This window comes from Rhinolophus sinicus, chromosome 1, assembly GCF_057876585.1.
Source record: "Rhinolophus sinicus isolate RSI-liver-muscle chromosome 1, RSI-T2T, whole genome shotgun sequence".
In the NCBI taxonomy this organism is placed as follows: domain Eukaryota; kingdom Metazoa; phylum Chordata; class Mammalia; order Chiroptera; family Rhinolophidae; genus Rhinolophus; species Rhinolophus sinicus.
Window position 1 is genome coordinate 198,205,621 of NC_142501.1, and position 23,645 is coordinate 198,229,265.

The window sequence follows — 23,645 nt, forward strand, 5'->3', positions numbered from 1 at the left end:
TCAAACTTCTACTTTGGATGCATTACACCTTTTGGAAGCTTGAAACTGAAAATGACTTTCCTATCGATGTCCCCATTCCTTGCACAAAAAATGAGTCTGTCTTTTTCCTTCTGAATTCTCAACTAAATGCTGACTCCAGCTCCGTCAGCAAGTGGCTACCTTCTCGTTTTCTTTTTGCCTCTTTTCACGATGGATGCACAAATAGTGATCCTATGGTGTTTCTGTAAAAAAAAAAAAAAAAAAAAAAAGAGGAAAATAAACAGTGCTGTTGCTGCTTGGAAAACAGTAAGGTTTAATTAACAGCGGCGATGCCTTTGGTTTCCTTAGCTTCTGGTGTAGGAAGAAGAAAATGGGAAAATGTCTCCCTTTTCTATTTTGTTTGTTTTTCATTACACCATTAATCTCCATAAACAAGGCATGTGGTTTTTTTTTTCAGTTACAGATCAACTAGAAAAAATACATATGCTAAACCAGATGGGTGAAATTAACAGTTTCATTAAACTGATTTTAAAATTGCCAGTTTTGCAATATCACCAAGGACGTCATGGCTTTGACTGTGCTACAGTTAGAATTCGAACTTTAAAAAACGTGCAATAAGAGCAGTTTTACTTTAGACTTACTATCTTTTTTTTTTTTTTTTTTTTTTATTGTATTCACTGGTGCAGAAAATTGTTTAGATTCATTTGCAGAGAAAATACTGATGGGTAATATTTGGGGGAGTTCATTTTAATATGTTAAAGAACTAATGAAGCCTTTTCAACCTGCCTATGTTTCAGTCTGCAAAGCTTTTTTTGTGCTAAGGATTAGAGCTTTGTGAAAGATTCCCTTTTGTTCCTTACTCTCCAGCAATCCCAGCTACCTGGATACTCCCGCTAATGATTTCTGGGGTTCTGTGCCAAGGGGTCAGCAAGGCAAGTGTTTCATTTGGAATTTCATTTGGTTTGGAGTCTCTCCTGTCCTTTGAGCCCACAAAGCCCATGTCTGTGGGTACTCGAGCAAAACTCATCATCTTAGTTAAGGGCTTGGCAGAGCAGGCGGGGCAGGTATAAATTGTTAACAACATGCTAATGTTGCTTTGCTCAGAAAGTGCACTCAGGGGCATCTGAGATGAGTACATATTTAAAAGTAAACATAGGTAGAAGTAGGATTTATTTTGCACCTCCATTTTGAGTGCTGCAGTGCACACTGCATCCAGCGAATGTCCGTATCCTAACAGTTGAGTAGGATGGAATTCTTTTCTCAATGATGCAAAGGGAAAATCCAAAATGAGATCTCCAGACTCATGGTGGAAAAGGGTGTTTTTATTCAGATATATCCCAACAGATGAGCAGAGGGAAATGTTCAAGGGTGTTCACTGCCGTGTTGTTGGTTACAACAAAACCCCTGGAAGCAGCCCAACAGTCCGAAATAGACAACTGGTTAGAAAAATGGCACGGCTATAGAATGCAATACTATTGAAGCTTTAGAAAGAATGACCTTCTGACAGCCATGGACAGACGTCTCTCATGGTATGTGGTTAATTTTTCAAAGTTGAGGGTCAGAATCTATAACAGCTTTTTGAAAAGAAAATGTGCCTGTATATATGCAGAGGGGTGTGTATATGAATTATTGTCGGTGCAAAGGAAAAGTCTGAAAGCATCACATGCCAAGCTTTTAACGGTGTTTATCTTCACTATTAAAGACGGATTAGGAGAGAGGGAACTTCTGTTTCTTTAGAGATCAAAAAAATACAGAAAAAGGAGAAAATTATATTTGTTCAGCAAGGTGATTTTTTTCCACTTGGGATGGAGAGAGTAAATGCAGACCCAGCGGCTCGTTCTGGGAGCCAGAAGATGAGACTTCTTATACCGGGTGGAGGTGGTGGGCAGGCTCTTTCCCTACAGTTTGGCAGACAAAGGCACATGTCCCTTTCTCAAGGGCATCCAATCCAGCCCACCTGTTTGCCCAGAGGAGCTGGCACCAGCTCATAACCAACGGCTCCGGTTTCACAATTTCATCCATGGATCCCACTGGTTTCCATGTTTAGCTTGGACCTCTGCAAGGGAATTGCCCTTAAAGAAATCCAATCTCATCTCAGAGCTCACTAGCCAAGTTTTCCCACATTGGAAACTCACCTCTCTTCATTCCCTTACGGAATGCTAATGGAGTGAATATCTTGTTGCCTCCTGAAAGTTATTAGTAACATTTTAATTTTAGATAGAAGGAAGAAAACTGTTGGACACAATTTTTTAGGCAGATAAAATTTCAGTCTGAAATAAACTGATTCTATCTCTTTAAATATAAATAGTATCTGCAATCGTATGAGGTCTTTTGTCACAGCACAGAATAGAAAGTAAACATTCATTGTCTGAGTTAGTAAACAAGAGAGATGAATAATGTAGACAGACTTTAGAAGACTTTAACACTTACATGATACGGCCATATAACTTGCTAGTTTGGGCTTAAAAGTGTTTATCAGATTTATGGGAGGATTAGGTAAAAGGAAGGTAGCATATAGCTTAAAGCAGTTGTGTAAAGAAGTCTCTACCCTGGTGGGAAGGTACTTATTAAGAAGACTGGTTGCCTATTCATTAGGAGGTAGGTATAGCAGAGTGAGTGGGAACTCTGGCTTTTGTGACCAGCAAAGCTGGATTCGGAGCTTGGCTCCGTCACTGGCCGGCTTCTGTAACTTGAGACAGGTTAGCTGACCTCTCCAGGCTTCAATCTCCTCCTCTGAAAAAAAGGAGGATGCTAATAATAGTACGACCTCGTAACATTGTTCGGATTACATGACATAATTTGCATAACTCAGTATTTGGCATCTTGTAAGTCCTCAATAAAGGTTGATTCATTCTTGTGTTTGTACTTAGAAACCCATGAGAAAAACTGGAGGCAAAAGATAAGAAGAGAGTGTCTCAAAATAAGGTTCTTTTGCTCAACTTTGTAGAGCAGCACCCAGGAACGATTTCTGAAATAAAACATGTTCTTCTTCAGAGAGTCTTGGAGGGGAAAAAAGCCTCTCTGGAAGTTTCGGTGGTCCTGATTTGGTGCTGAGTTATAGTGAGTAAATTACTCTCCTGAGGCGCTGTGTCAGCTATATAAGGCACATGCTTTTCCCCAGGATACTAGGCTGTCATTTGGTGCCAAAGAAAAAGCTATTTACAGAATGACACCGTGGCATCCCCAAAGGGTTTGATTTACCTCCCCGGAAGGTGGTATATTTCAAGGCGCTGCAGAACCAACCATATTAATAACTCAGGTGGTTTAATTGGCTTTCCCTTCTTCTTTCGAAAACCATGTCAATCCCCTGGTAATTAATTGCGTGGGCTGTGACTTGTGTGCTTTCCAGTGCCAACGAGCCAAAATGAATCTGTGTTAGGAATCGGCGGAAGGATGTTTGAGAAGGCCATAGAGAGACTCTCCCGTGTGGACGGTCTTCACCAAATGAGCTCTGTCGTCCCCTTGCTGATGGATTCCAGCTGCTGTGGATATCATAAAGCATCCTACTACCTCGCAGTCTTTTATGAAACCGGATTAAATGTCCCTCAGAATCAGCTGCAGGTAGAGTATTTCATGGGTTCCAGGAATGCCCGTCACCCACGTTCTATTTGCAGAGTGATACTCTCATACCCCGGGGGGAACTGGACAGATTCACGCTCCCTAGAATCCTTTAAAACCTTTACACTCAAGAAAAACATCCTAAGGCTGTGTGCAATACAGGGTCTCCTGCTTTCAGTTTCCCCTCCTAGGCTTGGGGACATGATTGGTGTACGCTAAGGAATAGCTTGGAAAGGGCTTACCAGAATCCCAACCCTTCAAGAACAGGAGCCTCTTACCCATTTCTTGTGACTACTCTGGCTGTGAGACCGTTATCCCGTGACTTTTTAGCTAAGTGAAGTCATCTGGACCTCTAAGCCAAGTATCATCACATCCAACCTTCTACAATCAAAATTAGAAGCCATGCTAGATGGTTTCATTTTTGGTTTCGGATCCAGATTTATTACGCAACTTGCCTAACATGTGGAATCACATTTTTTTTTTTATAAGTACTAAATAGCCCTGGACCACTTTTAGTTTTCAAATTCGCACACTGGTTTTGGAGGTTCACACTGTTCAGACATACCCAGGTGGCTCCCTGTGTCTTTTAAGTGACTTCTCAATGCATGTCTCTGGGTAAGGAAGCTTGTGATTGATGGCATGCGTTCCGGATTCTCTGCGGCAATCTCCACAAAGGTGGAGTCATGTAGAAAATTCTATTCCTGTCTCTGCCACAAAGTGGCTTGTTGGCCATAGACAAAGGACTTCCCCTCTCTGGGCCTCTATTTCCTCAACGACAAAATGAAGGCGTTAGACCAGTCAATCTCAAAAGGCCCTTCCCAACACTAACGTCTGACTGAGGTTGGGACATGGCCCTCTATTCAGATTATCTGGCCAACAATGATGTAGCTGAAGCAGGCCAGGGATCCTTAGAACAGTCAGATATACAAAGAGATGCTGTAAGACAAGTCAGGGGAAGGCCGGAGGAAAGGGCAAAAGGCAAGGAATTTTAAGCTGAGACATTTAGAAGGACAGATAGCGGTGAATCTGTCGACTATTAGAAAGCTATTGTGCCTTCTGAAGTTTTTGTTTTTGTTGTTGTTGTTTTAAGGCGTGTGAGAATGTTTCTGGAATAACTAGACTCATAAAGGGATGGGGCCAGATACCCTTTCAATGTTTGGATTTTATGACCCTTATCTATATAATCTTGTGAATGAACAATGTCAATTTCCTCCAAACAGGGCATGTTGTATAGTTTGGTTGGAGGCCAGGGCAGTGAGAGGCTGTCTTCAATGAATCTTGGGTACAAACACTACCAAGGTGTGGATAACTACCCCCTGGATTGGGAGCTGTCCTATGCCTACTACAGCAACATCGCCACGAAGACACCCCTTGACCAGCACACACTACAAGGAGATCAGGTACAAAAGCGAAACAGGTCTGTTTCCCAGGACTTCCTGAATTTTCCTGAAGTGTCTACATCTGTGGCTGGTTTATTCCCTGGCCTCCAGAGGATGAACATAATCGAATGGAGAGAAAAGCTGTTTTACTTTTCTCCAATGCGTATTTCTTGACTGTGTTCTCAGGCTGAATGTAGACTCTTCCATCTATGCATGAAAAGCTTCTCATGAGTGGGTGGACTGGTATGCAAAGGGGAGAGCTGGCCCTGGACAGATTTTGATTTTGCAAAAAAGAGCGTGTACCAGAAACACAGGCATCTTGTCTTCTTTGTTCTCAGACCGTGTAAAGTGGTGGGGTCTGGAGATATTAGGGGGATTGAGTCAGATTGAGTGGAGGCAGTAAGCCAAAACCTCCTCTCAATACATAATGAGCAAGGAGGGTCTATGATATAAGGAAGCAAGCTCCCTCCCTAGCTATGGTCCTAGGCTGGGCCCTTTGAGTAGCGTCTGTCCCTGTTACATGAGTCTTGCTAGCCCAGGGCTCCCAGGGCACCGACAGCATGTGCCATCTGAAGGCTGTCTCTACCCTATCCCAGTGTAAAGACTGGACAAAGGACGCTAACTCCAGCCCCTGCCTTTGCAGGCTCACAAATCTTTTTGGCTCATTGGGCAAAGAGATCAATGGCTCACATCTGCCCCAAAGCATCATGTGTTATGTTAGACAACTGATTTGTTTGTTTCCAGAATGTTTGGATAATGGCGAATAAAAGTGTATAAGTAAAGGGGATAGTGTCAGAATAAGAGGAAAGCTGCCTGTAGTGATGGAGCTCTATTTCCAGTGTGAGTAGACCATGACGTGGTTAGCTTCTTGGATGTATTTTTATATATCCTCTTTCTCCAGAAAGGAGTTAAGATGTTTTGATGGTCATAGCACTTGAGTTGATCGAGTTGAGAGGAAGTACACATAATCTATACCAGGAGTCAGCAATCCTTTTTCTGTAAAGGGCCAGATAGTAAATATTTTAGGTTTTGTCTATACAGTGTCTCTTGCAACTACTCAACTTTGCCAGAGACAATATATAAATGAATGGGGTGCCTGGGTTTGTGCAGCCATAGACAATGCATAAACTGCTTTGCTGGATTTGGCCTTGGTTGAGGCCATAAACTCTTGATTGTCCTTGCTTATGCTTGGTGAGCCTCGGGGACAGCCCTGGCTAGGTCAGAACCATGGGATCTCAGGCTGAGCGGCTAATTGGGAACCAGACCACTCACTGTTCCCCAGGTCTGCTTCTGGTTTGCAGTCAGAAACCACAGTGCGGAAAACGTGTGCTTGGATGACTGGAATGGATGATTTCTAGAAAAGAAATCTACAGTGACTGCTGCACGGTTATGAAATAAATGACTCAAAGATATATGCTGTCAGTGAACATTAAACATGAGTCAAGCTATAAAACACCAAAAGGCTGTCTATATATATAGACTTTCTAATTCCTTTAGAAAATAATGATTTTAGCGTATATAAGCTATATGCAAAATTCGACCTCCATTTGACAAGAATTAATTTATTAAGATTTTTTTAAAAGAATGATTCTGAAAAAATTCGTACAAAATCAAGCTATGAAATGATATTGCCATTGTTCTACTAAGCCTGAATGTGTTATTGATGTCCTATATGTATATATTATACTTTTAAGAATTTTAATTCAGCATAAATTAGCAACCGGGAATGGTATGTTGCTAACAAGCTCCTTTTTTTTTTGAAGACTTGGCACATGAAATGTTATGATTATGAAAGAAAATGTTTAATTGGTCAGAACCAGAGAAGATGAATAGAAAAGATCCATCTTGCAGCTGAAAAGTCATATGATTAAGAATTCCAGATACGAATTACACAGTTAGAAGAGTTGTATCATAGCTCATTTTCTTAAGAATGTGTAATTAATGGCTTCTTGAGAATTTAAGCAGGTGTCGTATGTAGACTTAAATGTCCTTTTGTAGAGAACCCTATTAATTCACCAGCAGAACATAACAGATGAGGAGATACGGAAAGCCAGACCTCTAATTAACAAACCAAGGATCCGTCAGAAGTTCCTTTCTTGATTCTTGTTTCATTTTCTCTTTTATGTAACTCGTGGTTCACATCATTTCATCTTCTTTATTAGTAATCTTGCTTCACATCGCTTCTTTTTGATTTAGTGGGACTCTGCTCCAGGTTAAAGAGAAAGAAGATGCTCGGGTTTTTGTTTTGTGGCTCAATCGTAAATGAGTTCCTCTCAGTCTCTCCACTTTTCAGAACTTGCTTTCCTGAAAAGTTTGGTCCCCAACCTCCTCTCTCTACTCCTGCTGGCGGGGCGGGGTTCTGATCTCATCTACACCATGGTTTCAACTGACTTCATGTACTGATGATACTCAAACCTTTCTCTCTAGCTGAGATATTTCTTATAATCTGTATCCGGGAGCATAACGTACTGCAAAGGAAACCCACCATCTCCTCCGCTCCATTCCCCACAAACACTTTAACTGATGACACCATTGTCCTGAGACGGGGTGGAGCCTTCCCCGACACTGGGTCCAGGGGGTCTGAGGACTGCAGAGTCTCCAGACATTGGACCTCCTCTCACCTGGTCAACAGGTTTTAAACCCTGCAGTACAGGATATGAACTGATCCTTCTAGAGACCTTGACCTTATAACACAGCAACAACGACAACAACAACAACACACCCCAGAAGCTACATTAGAAGCCACTGGTCTGTCTGGGACGCTGGGTCCCTGCCAGTGCCTAGCAGCTCTGCCGCCATCCTCGCTCCCACTGTTACTTCTCACACTATGGTTTCTTCTCAGATGGGTCACTTTTCCAACTGAAGCATCATTCCTGGTCACAAATGTTGGAATGAATGAACTACCAAATGCTGTTCCCTTTTAGGGGTTGTCCCTTCATCAGGTGTCTTTGTAGGTGGTCAGCTTTCACAGAAGGTCCTGGGCACGTGGCACTGACATGGTTCTTGTTGCTATGGTGACCCCAGAACTATGGAGAAGCAATCGCCTGCCTGGGCGTGGCTCCTGGGACAGACTTGCCTGGGTCAGGTCTGAGGTCTGCTGTTCACTGAGTGTGAAATCTTAGACAAGTCTACTCATCTCCTGTCTCTGTACAGTGTTTCATCTTTAAAATGGGCACCATGGTGGTCTGCATGTCACATGGTTGTTACAACATGAATAAGTTCATCTACATGACACGTGCCAGGTGGAGCCCAGCCCACAGTAGGAGCTCTCTAATATGTTTCTGGCCCCAGCACTCCCTCCTCAAATTCTATGCCTTCCACATCGTAAGGCATACAATTATCTTAGATAGATCTTCATCCCCACGAGGTAAGGCTTCGGGCTGTACAAAACCATAAATACCAATAGGAGGGCTAACGTTCTAAACTGCTGTCAGCCTTTCATACTGTAGAATGAACTACGGACCTAAAAAATGATGAGTTGCCACTACTAATAGCTTACCGTGTACCAGGCGCTCTGCTAAAATCTTTCATAAACAATCTCATTTTATTCTCATGCAACCCCATGAGGCCAGTAAGAGTATTATTCCCATTTTACAGATGAGGCAACTGAGACTCAGAGAAGCTAAAGAACTTGCCCAGAGTCACACAGCAAATGAGTAATGGAGTCTGGATTTGAACCCAGGTCTTTCCAACTCTTCGCACTATAAAATATAGTGACTAATAGGTTGAGTGCTTTCCATATAGCAGGTACCATACTAAGCTCCGTTTTATGGATGCAGAAATGGAATCGCAGGTAAATAAAGTTAGTGGCCCAAGGCCCACAGGTAGGTAGTGGTGAGTTAGAATTCCTCGTGGTCTGATGTAAAAGGTTGTGCTCTTAACAGCCCTACCTGCTGCAAAGCTCTAGGGCACTGCCCAGGGGGCCGAGGTTGGGGAACGGGGTTACAAAAGATAAAAGTATTCCTTTTTCATTGTTACGCATGGTTGGCAGGTCCCCCGGAAACATGGCCTTTTCCAAGACCTCCTTCATGACACTGTTCGTGTTCATTATGTATAAGGGGAGGCAAGGAAACAGTCTGCTATTTGCTTCCTCTCATGCATAGTTCTCTGCAGGGTGGTGAGGTACATGGGGTCCGTGGGCCCCACAGCCAGCTGGCCTGGGGGACTCCTAAGATTGAAGAAAGAACTAAATATATGACCTTGAGTAAGTTATTTAACCTCTATGGGCCTCAGTTTTCACATCAGTGAAATGGGGATATCGACAGGGACTGTCTCATGAGGTTGCAAAGATTCAGTGAGTCATTCTGGGCAAAGCAGTTAGAACAGTGCCTGGCACACAGTGCATGCTGGTTATCATGATATATTATCACTGCCAGAGAGAGGCAGAAACTCCTAAGAGTATACATTCTGCAGGGTAGGAACTGTGTCTTCATATGTTGTGTCCTTCTTTCAAGTCCCATGACAAAGTTAAGGAGGAAAAGAAGAAAAACCAGCCAAAATCAAAACACCCAAAACTCTCCAGTGGAACAAAAAACTTCCAGCTCAGAATTCCATTATTTGAGCAGCCTGAGCTTCAGCCCAATGTAAGACTCATCCAGAGGCTCGTGTCCTCCGGAGTTTGAGCTGAAGCGCTCACTCATCGGCCATACACTTGGCAAAGAGTTAGCGAGATAGAGCGGCTTGTGTCCAGGCAGGATTCCAGGACCTTCTCACCAGAGGACGCCAGGGGGGAGCTGGTCACAGCCCTGTCTTTGGACTCAAGCCAACCTGGTTTCCAGGGCCAACTCTACAATGTGACCTTGAGTTCATGGTTTCACCTTCTGTACTTCGGTTTCTTTGCCTATAAATCGAGGACAGTGCTATTTGGGTCACAGCCCTGTTGTGAAGACTAAATGAAAAGAAAAAAAGTCACAGTTGTTAAACACCCAGCACAGAGTTGGTTTCAACAAAAGGTAGTGGGCCTGGTTATTCTAATTGTTGCTCTTTGCTTGGTAACCTGCCGAGGTTAGACATCCGGCCGGAATTGATACCTGCTGGGTTCTGAGTCCTAGCACTGTCCCCTAGTGCCCCTGCAAGGGACCTCGGGCTTTATGCAGCCACAGCGGAGGAGGCGGCTAAGAGACCTTCTCAGTCACGGGGTTGCCGCCTAAAGTTTGTGAATCTAAGTGCTTTTCTTAACTAACAAACAGAAAAGGTCAGAAGGGAAATCAGCTCCTTGTTCTCTGAGGCTTCTTCCCCAAACTCATCCAGATCCAATTTTGTCACCATCTGCCTATGGCTGCCCTGGCATGGGAAGCCATTTCCTGTCCCCCTCATGGCATTGTTAGATAGAATTCATTATGTATACGGGAGACCGTGAAACAACAGGACCGGTTTTTGATAAACAGCCAACATTTATACATCAAAATGAGTCTTATTTTCTTCAGAGGAGTCAGATATCTGGGAGGCTGTGCACAAATTCCGAACAGTTTGTGAACTTTCCCTGCGGGTTCATCTTTAGAGCCTCTAGCACAGTTTTGCTCTCATCGTCAAAATTAACATGCGCTCTTCTTTTCAAGGTAGATTTAATTTTTGGAAATAGCCAAAAGATATTTGCAGCTGAGCCTGCTAAATAAAAATGGTTAGTCATGCAGGATAATAACACTTTGGGAATTAAAAAAAAGAAAAAAGGTTATACTTAGAAAATATTGATTTACCTTTTCTGATGCTATGTGTAATCTGGCTCTGAAATCAGAGGCACAAAAATAAACTTCTGAACAAGCTTGAGCAACAGACATGGAAGTGGAATAAATTTTGTTCTCCCAAGGAAAATGCTTTGATAGGAAAAAAAAAAAACTCATTTAGATACATTAGATGTGACACACTCATTTAAAAAGAATTTGATCTTATGACATTGTGGACACACCTCATATTTCAATTATTCTTATAGTTTTTTTCCTTGAACGATTTTCTAGTTTAAGAATAATGTCATGTCTTTTGCATGCCCAGATCATTTGGATATTTTCTTTCTCCCTTTCTTCCTTTCCTTCTTCCCTCCCTCCTTCCTTCCCTTCCTTTCTTCTTTTTTAGGCATATGTTGAAGCAATCAGACTAAAAGATGATGAAATACTCAAGGTACAAACCAAAGAAGATGGAGACGTCTTTATGTGGTTGAAACATGAAGCTACCCGAGGCAATGCAGCAGCTCAGGTAAAAATGTGGTCCACTGTCTTAGAAATTCTCGGTGCTGGTAGACCAGGTTATGCCGTGGTAACAAAATATCCCAAACTTAAGTGGCTTCAAATAGCGCTGGTTTATTTCTTGCTCACACGGCCTGTCCAGTGAGGGCTGGCATGGGCTGTGCTCTCATAGTCCCCTAGGGACCCAAGCTAACAGAGCCTTTTTTTTTTTTTTTTGGCAACACATGCTTCCAAAACTATTGCAGAAGGACGATGGCCATGGCACATCACAGGCTGGCTCTTAATGCTTCTGTTCAGAAGTGTCCCAAGTCACTTCTCACATTTCATTGGCCAAAGCAAATCCCTTGGTCACTCGTGACTTCAAGTGGGCTGGTCCCACCCCAAACACAGAAAAAGGGAGAGCCACTATATTTATGATCGATCTTAAAGACTACCATTTAGTGCATCAGACATTTTAGTGCATCAGATAGAAACAAAAAGAAGCATCCTGAGGTGCAGGAGACATTAGACAAGCATTGAGAAGAAGGCCTTGAATTCAGCTAGGAGAATAGAAAATCATGTGCGGCACATTAGACTAAAAGGGTTGACCCTGTCTTGAACATCTCTTATCTTTTAGATGGACTTTTAAGAGGCACTAGAAAGGGCAGAAGTCAGGGAGAATGTCCCCTATCTGCCTTCTTGCCTTGATTTCTCTACGAAAAAAAGCTCCTGAGGGGAGCCCGCTAAGGCTGATTGCACTGGGAGGGAGGAGGTCCCCGTCCCAAAGGATTTGTCTTTGGATTTGTGCTCCTTGTGAGCACACAGTGTTGGGAAGAGCCCCTGCCTCTGCTAAGCAGGCAGAAGACCAGAAATGGCAAGAGGAAAACACAAAAGAATAAACACACTGACAAGCACACATTTCAGATACTATGGTAACCAGTTTTCCACCCTCTGTAGAGGTCTTCCTAGCATTTCAGGAGACACTTCCAGGAAGTTATAAGTATTTGGTGGTGGGGGGCGGGGGGCTGGATGAACGAAAAGGAGATGAGAGAAGAAGAGGAAAGAATAAAAGACAGTTAGGGGCCTACATGGGGCCAGAACAAAAACAGACATTGCCTCTGGCTCTCTGGCTCCATTCTTGGGTGTCTGTCCCTAGCCTGCAATCTTTCCAGTGCAGGGAGGAATTCCAGTACATTGTTCTAGAAAAGCCACTGCCAGAGCCATTCCTGAGTACTGCAGAGCTTGCATGTGCTTTCTAGCAATGGACACGACTTCCTTCCTTCATGTAACATATCTTTGTTGAGCAGCTTCTGTGAGCTTCAGTTGAGCTCTGGTGGGTGGAAGCTGAAGGGATGAGGTCAGGCAAATAACATTTTGAGGTTTCTGCCCCCACATAGCTCCCAGCCTCGAATCTGACTGTGGAGCCAGCCATATGGACCAGTGCTGGGATAGGAGGACATAGTACTATAGAGACACCCGAACTGATTCACACGTGCACAGGCCTCCACACTGTTCACTGGGCCGAGAGAATGCGCAGCACCTCCCAAAGGAGGTGGCATTGGAGGACAGAAGACTTTGGCCCTAGGTGAAGTTTACATTGATTTGTTTACATGCACGCACGCACACAGAGACACACCATTCCCAACTTGTGTTAAGGACATATTAACACAAATCCACCTTCAGGGCTCTAGCCTCCAGTTGGAAGATAACCTGTATCTACCTCATTCTTGGTTCTCAGTATAAAAACACCCCTAGCTAGGTTTGTCCTCCTGAACCTTTCGAAACCTTACGTGAAGCATGACACAGGAAAGCACTGTTCTAAATTGCTACTGTCTTGAAGCAACGATTGGCCCAGATGTTGTTCTGGGGGCAGCAAGGTGTGGCCAAGAATCCGGAAGCCGCGATCGAGTGGTACGCCAAGGGCGCCCTGGAGACGGAGGACCCTGCGTTAATATACGACTATGCCATTGTGTTATTCAAGGTAAGAATCACTCCGTTTGTCCTGAAGTTGTGCAGTTCTTATCAGACTTCCGGAGCAGTTTCCTGTAGGTGTACAGGCGAACAGGGAATCTGTAACTGACAGAACTTAGTGTACGCTTCTGTCACTCTTGATGAAAAGAGATGTTTGCTGAAAAGGCAGAGTCAGAAGCAGTCCCCTGGTCTCGTTTTCAATCATTAGTTTACATTTGGCACCTGGATTCTCTTTGCTTTTGCAAGAGCTGTGACATTCTGAAGGAGACACCTGTATTTTATGGATTGGTACATGGCCGCCAACCCCCAAAGGGGCCACAAGTTTGCCACAAGGCAGAGTTGTCATTGAGTTATAGCTTAAGCAAAGTGCGTGTTTGGGCTGGACCCAACTGTCCCGTTGATCAAAGATCTTGGTTGTAAGCCAACAGGAGAATTGGGGAGACAGGTAGGGAGAGCATTAGCCCAAGAGACAGAGGTTAGACTTTAAGTCCCTCCTCTGCTGTGTCCTTGGAGTTCTCTGAGCTCATGGGACAGTGAGGATGACCACACATTGAATGAAATGGCGTAATGAATGGACTTTCAGAACCGTAAAATACCATGTGCCTTATACAAAATAATGGTCGTTCACAGTGATTGATGGAGCGCTTATTACCTGATTTACATGCATTGGCACGTTTAATCCTCGCAACAACCTTTCGACGTAGGCACTATGGTGTAATAGTATTGCTGTTTATGTGGTAACAGGGACACAGAAAGGCTTTGTAGGTCACTCAAGGTCGTACCACGGGTACTTTTCAAACCTGATACTGGGATCCAGGCAGTCTGGCTTCAGAGTCTCTGCTCTTCACTCCCAAACACAGAGACATCATTTCACTAATCCTGGAAAAATCAAAAGCTGTTGGCTCTGGTAAGGAAACCCTTAGACCCTATGCCCATGCCCAAAGAAAGCAGCTGCCCCCGGTTAGCAAGTGTCTTCAAACAAAGCCATCGATTCATGTGGCCAGGCCCGTCTCCAGAACCACAGCTATGGACACTCACTGAATAGCAATTGGGACTTTTGCTATGTTTCTAACCTTCCAAAGCCTGAAAACCTATTGGTTTATTATGGTTTCCAAATTGATAGCCTGGACTTTCTCTTTCCAGTTGTCAAATCAACATAGAAACAATTTGACTCTTAGCCATATGCCAGTGCATTCTTGTATTTATTCAATAAACACTCGTTCAGGGCTGACTCCGTGCCAGACGGGGTGCGAGATGAAAGGACATATGGCTGCATGAGCCATGTCCCTGACATCAGGGGGCTCATACAGTGATGGGGAGGACAGGAGACAGGCTCAGGAGAGAGGCACCTGTCCACCAGAGTTGGGCCTGGCCACTGCCCAAAGTGCAGAGAAGATAAAGGCATGATTGAAACATGGCTTCTGCCCACCAGGAGCTCGCACTCTACAGGGAGAGGCAAATGCATAAATAAATTCTTCTGGGGGTAACAAAAGGGTCTGATTTCCCAAACCTTAAAGCTTTTTGGGTTTTCCTGCATTCCAACTAAGTTATCCCTGAGTGGGATGCAGGATGCCCTCATCTCAAGGAACACTGTGTTTCACCTCTGGCCAACAGGTCTCTTTAAGTGTATTCCATGTGCAAGAACCCTATGCAGAAAACGGGCTTTTCAAATGTGAAGAACAGTAATGTGCATGTGGTTTATTGTGTGGGCATTTGGCTTATTGTATGTAAAGATGGCGCCACAGTGGTGGCTGTGGTTTGGCCAAGATGGTCAGGGCCACGCCCTTTTGTATGCATATCAGGATGGAGCTTTGACTTTTCCTGCAGCAACTGTCCTCCATGAATTCATTCAATGGATATTACTGAGCCCTTACTATGTACCAGGACTCTACGTTTCTCTCAACAACTTCCAGTACTACTCACATTTGTGCGTCGTGCATAGTCTTTGTGCAAGAAATTATCCCACGTGTGATTGATAACAAGTATACTGGAAAATCCCTGGCCTGAAAGTCAGAGTATCTGAGTTCTAGTAACAGATCTAACCGTGAGGTTTTGTGTAAGTCAATCTCTCCGAGCCCCAATTTTATTCCTTTACAGCAAAGAAGTTGGAGAAGATACACTCTGGGTTCAACCAGGTTCTAACACTATGATTCCAGTGCTTTTCCAGAAGTCTGAAATGTTTGTCCCATAGCCCCCCCCCCCCCCCCCCCCGTGATTCCAAGTAGACTCGTGTCCTTTGCTCTTTCCTCTCCCTCTCTCATTAAATGAAGTAATGGTGCACTTCTGAAAAATATTTTCATCTTCTACTCTGCTTCAGCTCATCGCTTTTATTAAAGAGATACTAAGTTAAAGTCTCATGGAAACTTGGTGTATGTAATTTAACCGTTAGCTGGATTCACAGTTTTATTTGGGTCCTGAAAAATATAGAAACAAACACATCCTGCATGTTTTCTATATTGTGCAAGGAGGTTATGAATCATTATATTTTCTCAGCATAGAACTGAAAGGTACAGGGGAAAATACAGCATGGTGGTTATAAGCTTGGGCTCTGGAGCCCGCCTGCCTGGGTCAAATCCTGCCTCTACTTCTCAGTCACGGTGTGACTCCGGGCAAGTTTCTCAGGTGGGAATGATAGCAGCACCTCAGCCAAGTTTGTTGGGAGGATTCAATATGATAGGACCGTGCATGGCCTACATTAATTAACACAGCAATATTTACTCCCCTGTTTTCCCGAAAATAAGACCTAGCCGGACAATCAGCTCTAATGCGTCTTTTGGAGCAAAAATTAAGACCTGGTATTATATTATGTTATGTTATGTTATGTTATGTTATATTATATTATATCGTTATATAAGACTCAGTCTTATATTATGTTAGATCAGACCCAGTCCTATATTATAGTAAAGTAAGACATGTTATGTTATGTTATGTTATGTTATGTTATGTTATGTTATGTTATGTTATGTTATGTTATATTATATCATTATATAAGACTCAGTCTTATATTATGTTAGATCAGACCCAGTCCTATATTATAGTAAAGTAAGACTGGGTCTTATATTAATTTTTGCTCCAAAAGACGCATTAGAGCTGATTGTCCAGCTAGGTCTTATTTTCAGGGAAACACGGCAGTGCTGTCCTCATTTATTATAGAACTAAGTATTGAGTTAGAGTTAAAAGCTGGCTTCATTGCAAAGCCATGGGACGTGTGTGTCCATAAGCAGCAGCGTTTGTCATCTGGCTCCTCTGCCTGCCATTGTCATTGTCAGACCTATGTCACGAGAGAACTCAGGGACCCCTCCCACCCCACTCTCAGACCCACCATTTCCCCACATGGTCCTGCAGCCATCTCAGCGTGGTCCCATGGAGTTCCTCTCCTGTAACGAAAACCCCAGAGCCACCTTTCTCCATGGTGCACAAACCACTTCTGCTGGAAAAATTGGGTTTTGCTGGAGGGACCTTGTCAGTGTGTCAGCATCTGACCCAAGTATTCCAAGTGTTCTTGAGCTGGTTCTGAAGCTGCAGCGTTCCATCCTGGGACTCGGGTGAGGAACCAGGATGGCTGCCAACGACAGCCTAATAACTCTTAACTGTCTGACACAGATAAAGTGCTTTATCTGACTCGCAAATTAGATAATCCCCAAAGAAATGCATCCAGGATGACCAAACTCATTTAACATTACTCATGGCTTCTCCCAACAGCATCCGTGGGTCCAGGAAGGGAAAGTGAGTCCCTTGGTGATGAATGGGGACTTTTGTATGGATGCTAAGCTGGGAGGCTGAAGTTTATTGCCTCTGCTCCACAAATATAAGCAAAATAATAATGACGATTGTGATAATGATATCTAATAGCACTGCTTATCGAAATCTTTAAGATTAGGTTTTTAATTACTGTGTTTCCCTGAAAATAAGATCTACCCTCAAAATAAGCCCCAGTTAAGATCGTCAGCCAGATGGATGCATTTAGTACATTACGACGATATTCCAGAAGATGACATGACTGTAATTGAATAAATGTAGATTGTTGTACATGAAAAAAATAAGACATCCTCTGAAAATAAACCCTAATGGAGCAAAAATGAAATAAGACCCGGTCTTATTTTCGGGGAAACACAGTAAGAAGGCTTGGAGTTTATTTTCAAGTATCTTATAACAAACACTGATGTATCTGTGTGATGTTTTTGAGTGCACGCTGGGTTTATTTTCTTCATAATCATTGCTGTTTATCATTGTTTAGGGTCAAGGGGTAAAAAAGAACAGACGGCTTGCCTTAGAGTTGATGAAGAAAGCAGCTTCTAAGGTAACACTTTGGCATTGCCAGTGGGAAACATTTGCACCACACACACTTGTATCTGTTTGTCTGTCTGTCTCTCTGTCTCTCTGTCTCTCTGTCTCTCTCTCTCTCTCTCTCTCTCTCTCTCTCACAAGTCTAAAGAGTAAATGGCCAGTGTCTCCCTGCAAAGCCTGAAGGTAGAAATGGACTGTGTGTGGGGGGGGAGAGGGGTCGCCAGCTTTGCAGCATTAGTCATTTTTGAGCTACACACATACAGAAACCTGCCACAATGGGGACGGCAAAATGCAAAAGCTGAATTCACCTTCATTCAATAGAATTCAGGCCAATTTTGTTTGAAGGCTAAAATTATAATCACGGCTGCCCTGATAACAAGCAGCGGGGGCTCCTTGGAAGTGAATGGATATAAATGCCATTGAATTAGGAAAATCAAAAGCCTAATTCCTTTGAAGATTAACCCTGTCATATCCAATGCCTATTTGCTTTTCCTCCCTTGGATAATGGGGCTATTTGTCAACTTTATTGCTGGGTTTGGGAATTATTTTGCTTTTGTCACTATTTACTCTTCAATGTCATCTTCAAGCCAGCTAGTTTCAATATAGCACTACAGAATGGAAGTTATAATGTCGCTTGTGAGAGGAGATACACACACACACACAAGCACATGCACACACATGCATACATATCCCTGCATGTGCAGGCATACTCACTCACGTGCACACCGATTTGCAAATAAATAGATTTGTAGAAACCATTGTAATTTCACAACTTTAACAGGCCCTTTCTAGCCCTTCTGGCTCTTGAATGTTCCTCCATCTCCAAGGCTGCTTACGTTTGCCTTGTCACAAAGACTCCTAAAGTGACCAGGCTGGGCTCCCTCATTCCCTTTTTTTAGGGAGCTCAGAGTGTCTTTTTCTCTGTGGAAGTGGAAGTTGGAGCCGGGAGTAAGAGAGCCAAGAGGCTTTCCTCCACCTATGTGGCGTCCAGAGGGCATATGGCCCTGAAGCACACAACTCCTGACCCCAATGCAAATTATAGGGCAGAAATAGAAATCAGCTGAATGTTGGTCTTTGAAAGTGTTGGTTTCAGAGTACCCTGAAATCCAGCAGTGGTGGGGTTTCCTGGCAGGTGTGAAATTTGCATCTGTTTAGCCATTCTGGCCATGAATTGGTGTCTAATGTGCTTTATTTTGCATGTATTTTTAGCGGAGCTTAGATGAGTATTGGAGGAAATGCAATTTTATGGCCTGGAGTAGTCAAATCCTTAGAAGTGTTATGTGATTTCTCACTCATTCACTCGTTCACTCAGCAGGGAGTTATTGAGCTCCTAGTCTTTGTCAGGCACTGTGGTGATGGCTGCACATAGTGTGATTTTTGGAATTAGCCAGAAGCCACTTGGAGGCAAATCTGGTGACCGAGCTGTAAATGTCCAAAACAAGAGATGAGTGTTAAGATAGAAAACAAGATTTCTTGTGAGGTTTCTGAACTAGGTCCAAATACAGCTCCTAAAGGAGTTCTGCTGACGCTGTGAGTGATAACAGGTACATTTGAATAAACCTGTGGCCTCTGGAGGTAAGCACTGCAGGAGCCGTTTTGATGTGTCCGTTCCGTAGGCTTGTTCCAGAGCTGACTCTTGCCTCTTTATAGTATGGCCTGGTCTAGTACGTCATTTAAATGCACTCATTCTGCAAGACCTATCGAGAGCCTACCTTGCACCTGGTACTGTGCAGGGCTCAAGAAGAATGCTTCTATGACAGCATCCATGGCACTGAGTCTTTCCCAAGGGTCAGATTTCTTGGGAGCCTGCAAATCTGAACCCTACTCTGGATCCTCAGGGTATAGGATTTGGGTTCCATGTTGATGAGCATCAACATTCAAAGGGTGGCTTTCATTCATTCATCAAGTATTTATTGAGCACTTACTCTATGCCGAGAACCAATATAGGTACTTGGGATATAAAACAAAGATACCTGCCCTCATGGAGCTTCCATTCTAATTGGCTGTGCTAGTTTCTTTCGCTTAGTCTTCCTGACACTTGGGTTCCAACGTAAAGACTAGGAGGTGTAGCCCTTTAGGAGCCATGCAGCCTGGAAAGGCTGCAGGTTGGGATCTTAGCATCAGTGGTTAAGGGTCACCTGGTCTTCACCTGTGAAAGGGGAGGTGAAAGAGACTTGGTTCCACACTTGGACTCTAACTTAACAAGTCTCACAGATGCAAGGGCATTGTTTGCCTCTTGAATCCTCTTTTCCCTGCTTGTTCATGGTCTTGTGGGTCTAGCAAGAAGGAAGGGATGAGAGCACTGGATGCCCAGGTTGGCCAAGGCACACACAGCCCTGCAGGGCACCTGAGCATCCAACAACCAGGCTGGAGGCTGCCAGTGGAAGCAAGTGGGAGCACCTGGAGGTGGGAGCAGAGGAGCCACCTGAGAGCATGAGTCAGCAAGAGCAAGGAGGCTTGAGACTAGATTCAAAGGAACCAACCCTTCCCTGCTACCAGCCCAGACACAGTTCTGGTTCAGACACAGTTCTGAAACCCTCGTCCCTGCTCCACCATCCTCCCCTTCTGCCTCAGCTCCAAACTGTGATGCTAAACAGTCACAAAGCACCTGTGCTTTGCAAGTAGGATGTTGCAGCTGCTTCCTTCAGAGGGTTTGTTGGTGTTCAGGGCCGAGTAATCAACAGATGGGCAGACAGGTCACCTAGAAACCGTCCCCACCAAGGCAGGTTTCAGACCTCCTGTTGCAGATGAGCGCTCATGGATTTCAAGGGCACTGTTGATACTGCAGGACAATGAGAGGCCTGTTGTAGACAACGGCGTCACGTAAGAGCCCAGAGGAGCTCAGTGATGATTTGGGGGCCAGCATCACTGCTGAGCTGAAAGGCAGGAATCCAGCAGCAGGCGCCTGAAATCCACCTGGGACGACTTTGAGGCCAGCTCATGTTTTCTAGCTCTTTGCTTTTCTTTAATGCCATCTGCCCCAAGAAAACAGACAGGAAACATTTTGCTCAGACTCAGGCAGAATGCTTTCACACCAACTGATTCTCTTTCGGTTTCTTTTTTCTTTTCTTTTCTTTTTTTGAAAGTAATTTCTTTCTTGTTGTTCTAAAATCCAGGGATTGCATCAGGCAGTCAATGGTCTTGGATGGTATTACCACAAATTCAAGAAAAATTATGTCAAAGCGGCAAGGTACTGGTTAAAAGCAGAAGAAATGGGGAACCCAGATGCATCATACAATCTTGGAGTCCTGCATTTAGATGGCATTTTCCCAGGTGTTCCTGGAAGGAATCAAGTGAGTAAGACTTGAGACTAACTGGTCAGCTGGTCAGTCACTTGATCATGAAACCTTTGTGAAGGTATACTGTGTACCCAGTCCAGACAAGGCCCCGTGGGTGGTACGGGCACCACCCAAGACACAGACTCCGTCCCCAAGGAACTCAAGAGTCTAGTTAGGAAGATAAGATAGTAAAGAGCAAAGGATGGCATTTAGCCAAGTGCCAAGTGGCTGCTTGTTGATCTGACCCAAACAGTTCTGGAAAGGGGAAATTTTGAAGGCCAAAGCAGCCAGGAAGGCTTCATGGAGGAGGGAGGCTTGAAGTAGGGAGGGAGGAGGAGATGATACAAGGTGAGAATGAGCGAGAGATCAAGAGACAGTGCAGATTCATCTTACTGTAAGCAAAGAAAGCTGGGTTCCCATAGGGTGGCCTGATATGAGAACAGCTTTAACCATAATGAAAACAGCAGGGACAATCTTTAGCATTTGTTGAGCACCTCCTCTGTGCCAGACAGTTACACATGCTTTACATGTGCAGCCCCATGCATCCTATCTACTCTCGGGAACAGTTACTAGTATTACATCCACTTTCCAGAATAAGCATCCGAGGCGCTGAAAGGTTCTATAATCCACTCAGAGTCATACACTTAGGGGAGTGAGGACCTGGATGCTCATGTAAAATGGAAGCTCCTCGTCATTAATAGTAATATTGATGATGGTAATAATAATCTGAGCACCATTACATTGAACAAAATTCATTCAACACCTACCCTATGTCAGGCCCTGTTCCAGGCACTGAGGATACAGCAACAGACAGACAGTCTCTGCTCTTGGGAAGCTTACATGCCAATGGGGGAGAAAGACAATAAACTATTAAATATATAATATGAGGGTGTTACGGGGAGAAATAAAGCAGGAGAGAGAGGACAGGGAGAGTGGAGATCGGGGATGCTATTTTTTAAGGGAGAGCAGAGGTCTCTAGCGGGACATTGTACAGACTCCTAAAGGAGTCTTGCAGATAGCAGGGAGAACATTCTAGAAATATGGGATAAAAGCCCTGAGAAGAAGATTGAGGAATAGCAGGGAGGCCGGAGTGGCAGGAGCAGAAAGCAAAGGAGATAGGGGAAGGAGGAGATAAGGTCCCGGAGGCCCAGGTCATTGTGACAACTCCGCTGCTCTGAGCAAGATGGGAAACCACAGACCAGCTTTGAGCAGGGCAGGTTATGCTGTGTTTTAAAAGGCTCCTCCCGGATACGAGCAGAAACCGGGCTTGAAGGAAACAAGAGCGCGAGCAGGGGGTTAATGCACTGAATCCAAGTGAGAAAGGATGGGCAGTATCAGAAGAGGGGCTGAGATGTGACTGGATTCTGGATATATTTTGAAGGTCAAGGTGACAGGATTTGCTGATGATTGGATGTGAGGTGTGAGTGGGGAGAGAAGTCAGGATAATGCTGGAGCATCTGGCATTTATTGAGATGGGAAAAATGGAGAGGGCATTTAGTGAGATGGGCAAGACTGTGGCAGCAGCAGATCTGGGGGTGGGGACTCAGAAGATTATTTTTTTTGCGAAGTACTGTGCCAAACCTTGAGAACATGTTTTCTTATTTAATCCCCGCAACAACCTTTCATGCTAGGTACTATTAGACACCGCATTTTTCAGTTGAAAAAATTGAGTTAATCTCTCAGTTGGAGAGAATAACTAACATGCCCAAGGTCACACAGCTACTGTGTTTCCCCGGAAACAAGACCTAGCTGGACAATCAGCTGTAATGCGTCTTTTGGAGCAAAAATTAATAAGACCCGGTCTTATATTATATAATATATATATATAATAGTAAATATATAATATATATATTATAGTAAAATAAGACTGGGTCTTATATTAATTTTTGCTCCAAAAGACACATTAGAGCTGATTGTCCGGCTAAGTCTTATTTTCGGGGAAACACAGTAATAAGGAACAGAGTTGGGATTTGAACCCAAGTCTGTCTGACTCCAAAGCCCATGCTTAAAAACGTCAGTTAACTGCCTTAGAAAAATAATAGTTATCCGTGGAACATATACCCATCTGAGTGTTTTGTTTCCCTCTACTCTTTCTGACTACATCTGAGGCTGTATATTTCTATGTATTGCAAAAACCCTCCCACACATCAGGGAGCATGGATTTTTTTTCTTTTTAATTGTCGTTTTCTAATTCTCACCTTCCTACTACAAATAGTTTTTTGTGCATGAGTTTGAAGAAAAGTCTTAAGCAAGGTTAGGAAAGCAAATGCCTGAATTTTCACTTGGTGTGACTTCTGATACGGTCTTCTGTCCTGCTGGCAGGGGTTACATGAGGATCAAATGAGATGATGAAGATATTCCTCGTTACATGTTCCCTTATTTATTGGGTAAACCTAATCAACAGAATAACTGTGGTCAAGGTTATCACATCCAGAGGCCGGCTTCTGTGATTGGCTGTTTTCATGGAATTTGACTTGGTTTTCTCAAAGATATCAGAAGTTATAAGCCTGTGATAATATCAGGCCTTAACTAACTCACCACCTTGGCTCTGGTGAAACCAGCCCAGCTAGGAGGACTCCCCCCTCAGGAGAATGACCTTTGTTCATCTCTCTTTACAGACTTTAGCTGGTGAATATTTCCATAAGGCTGCACAAGGCGGACACATCGAAGGAACCTTGTGGTGTTCTCTCTACTACATGACAGGCAACCTGGAGACGTTCCCTAGAGACCCTGAGAAGGCCGTTGTGTAAGAATCTGTCAGCTGTTGTGTATGAAGGGAAAGTCATCTACAGTCGTCCCCCCTTATGCTTGGGGGATATGTTCCAAGACCCCCAGTGGATGCCTGTAACTTCGGATAGTACCAAAGCCTATACTATGTTTTTTCCTATACATACGTATATATACCTTTTCACTTAAAGCACATTACGGCTTCTCTTCGGCATATCCGAATTGCCAGCATCACTACTCTTGTGTTTGGGGGTCGTTATTAAGTAAGAATTACTTAAACACAAGCACTGCAATATCGTGACAGTTGA

General features: G+C 43.8%; 1 protein-coding gene across 3 annotated transcripts in view; it reads left to right on the forward strand.

Annotated features, from left to right (window-relative positions):
- Positions 1–23,645, forward strand: part of SEL1L3 (SEL1L family member 3) — a 98,019-nt gene that overhangs the window by 47,830 nt on the left and 26,544 nt on the right. For all 3 annotated transcript variants that reach the window (XM_019743863.3, XM_019743864.3, XM_019743865.3), the window contains exons 10-16: positions 3,329–3,540; positions 4,758–4,937; positions 10,986–11,105; positions 12,915–13,055; positions 17,283–17,345; positions 20,449–20,625; positions 23,229–23,356. In XM_019743863.3, the coding sequence (XP_019599422.3) occupies positions 3,329–3,540; positions 4,758–4,937; positions 10,986–11,105; positions 12,915–13,055; positions 17,283–17,345; positions 20,449–20,625; positions 23,229–23,356 (1,021 nt within the window). The remainder of the gene's footprint in view (positions 1–3,328; positions 3,541–4,757; positions 4,938–10,985; positions 11,106–12,914; positions 13,056–17,282; positions 17,346–20,448; positions 20,626–23,228; positions 23,357–23,645) is intronic.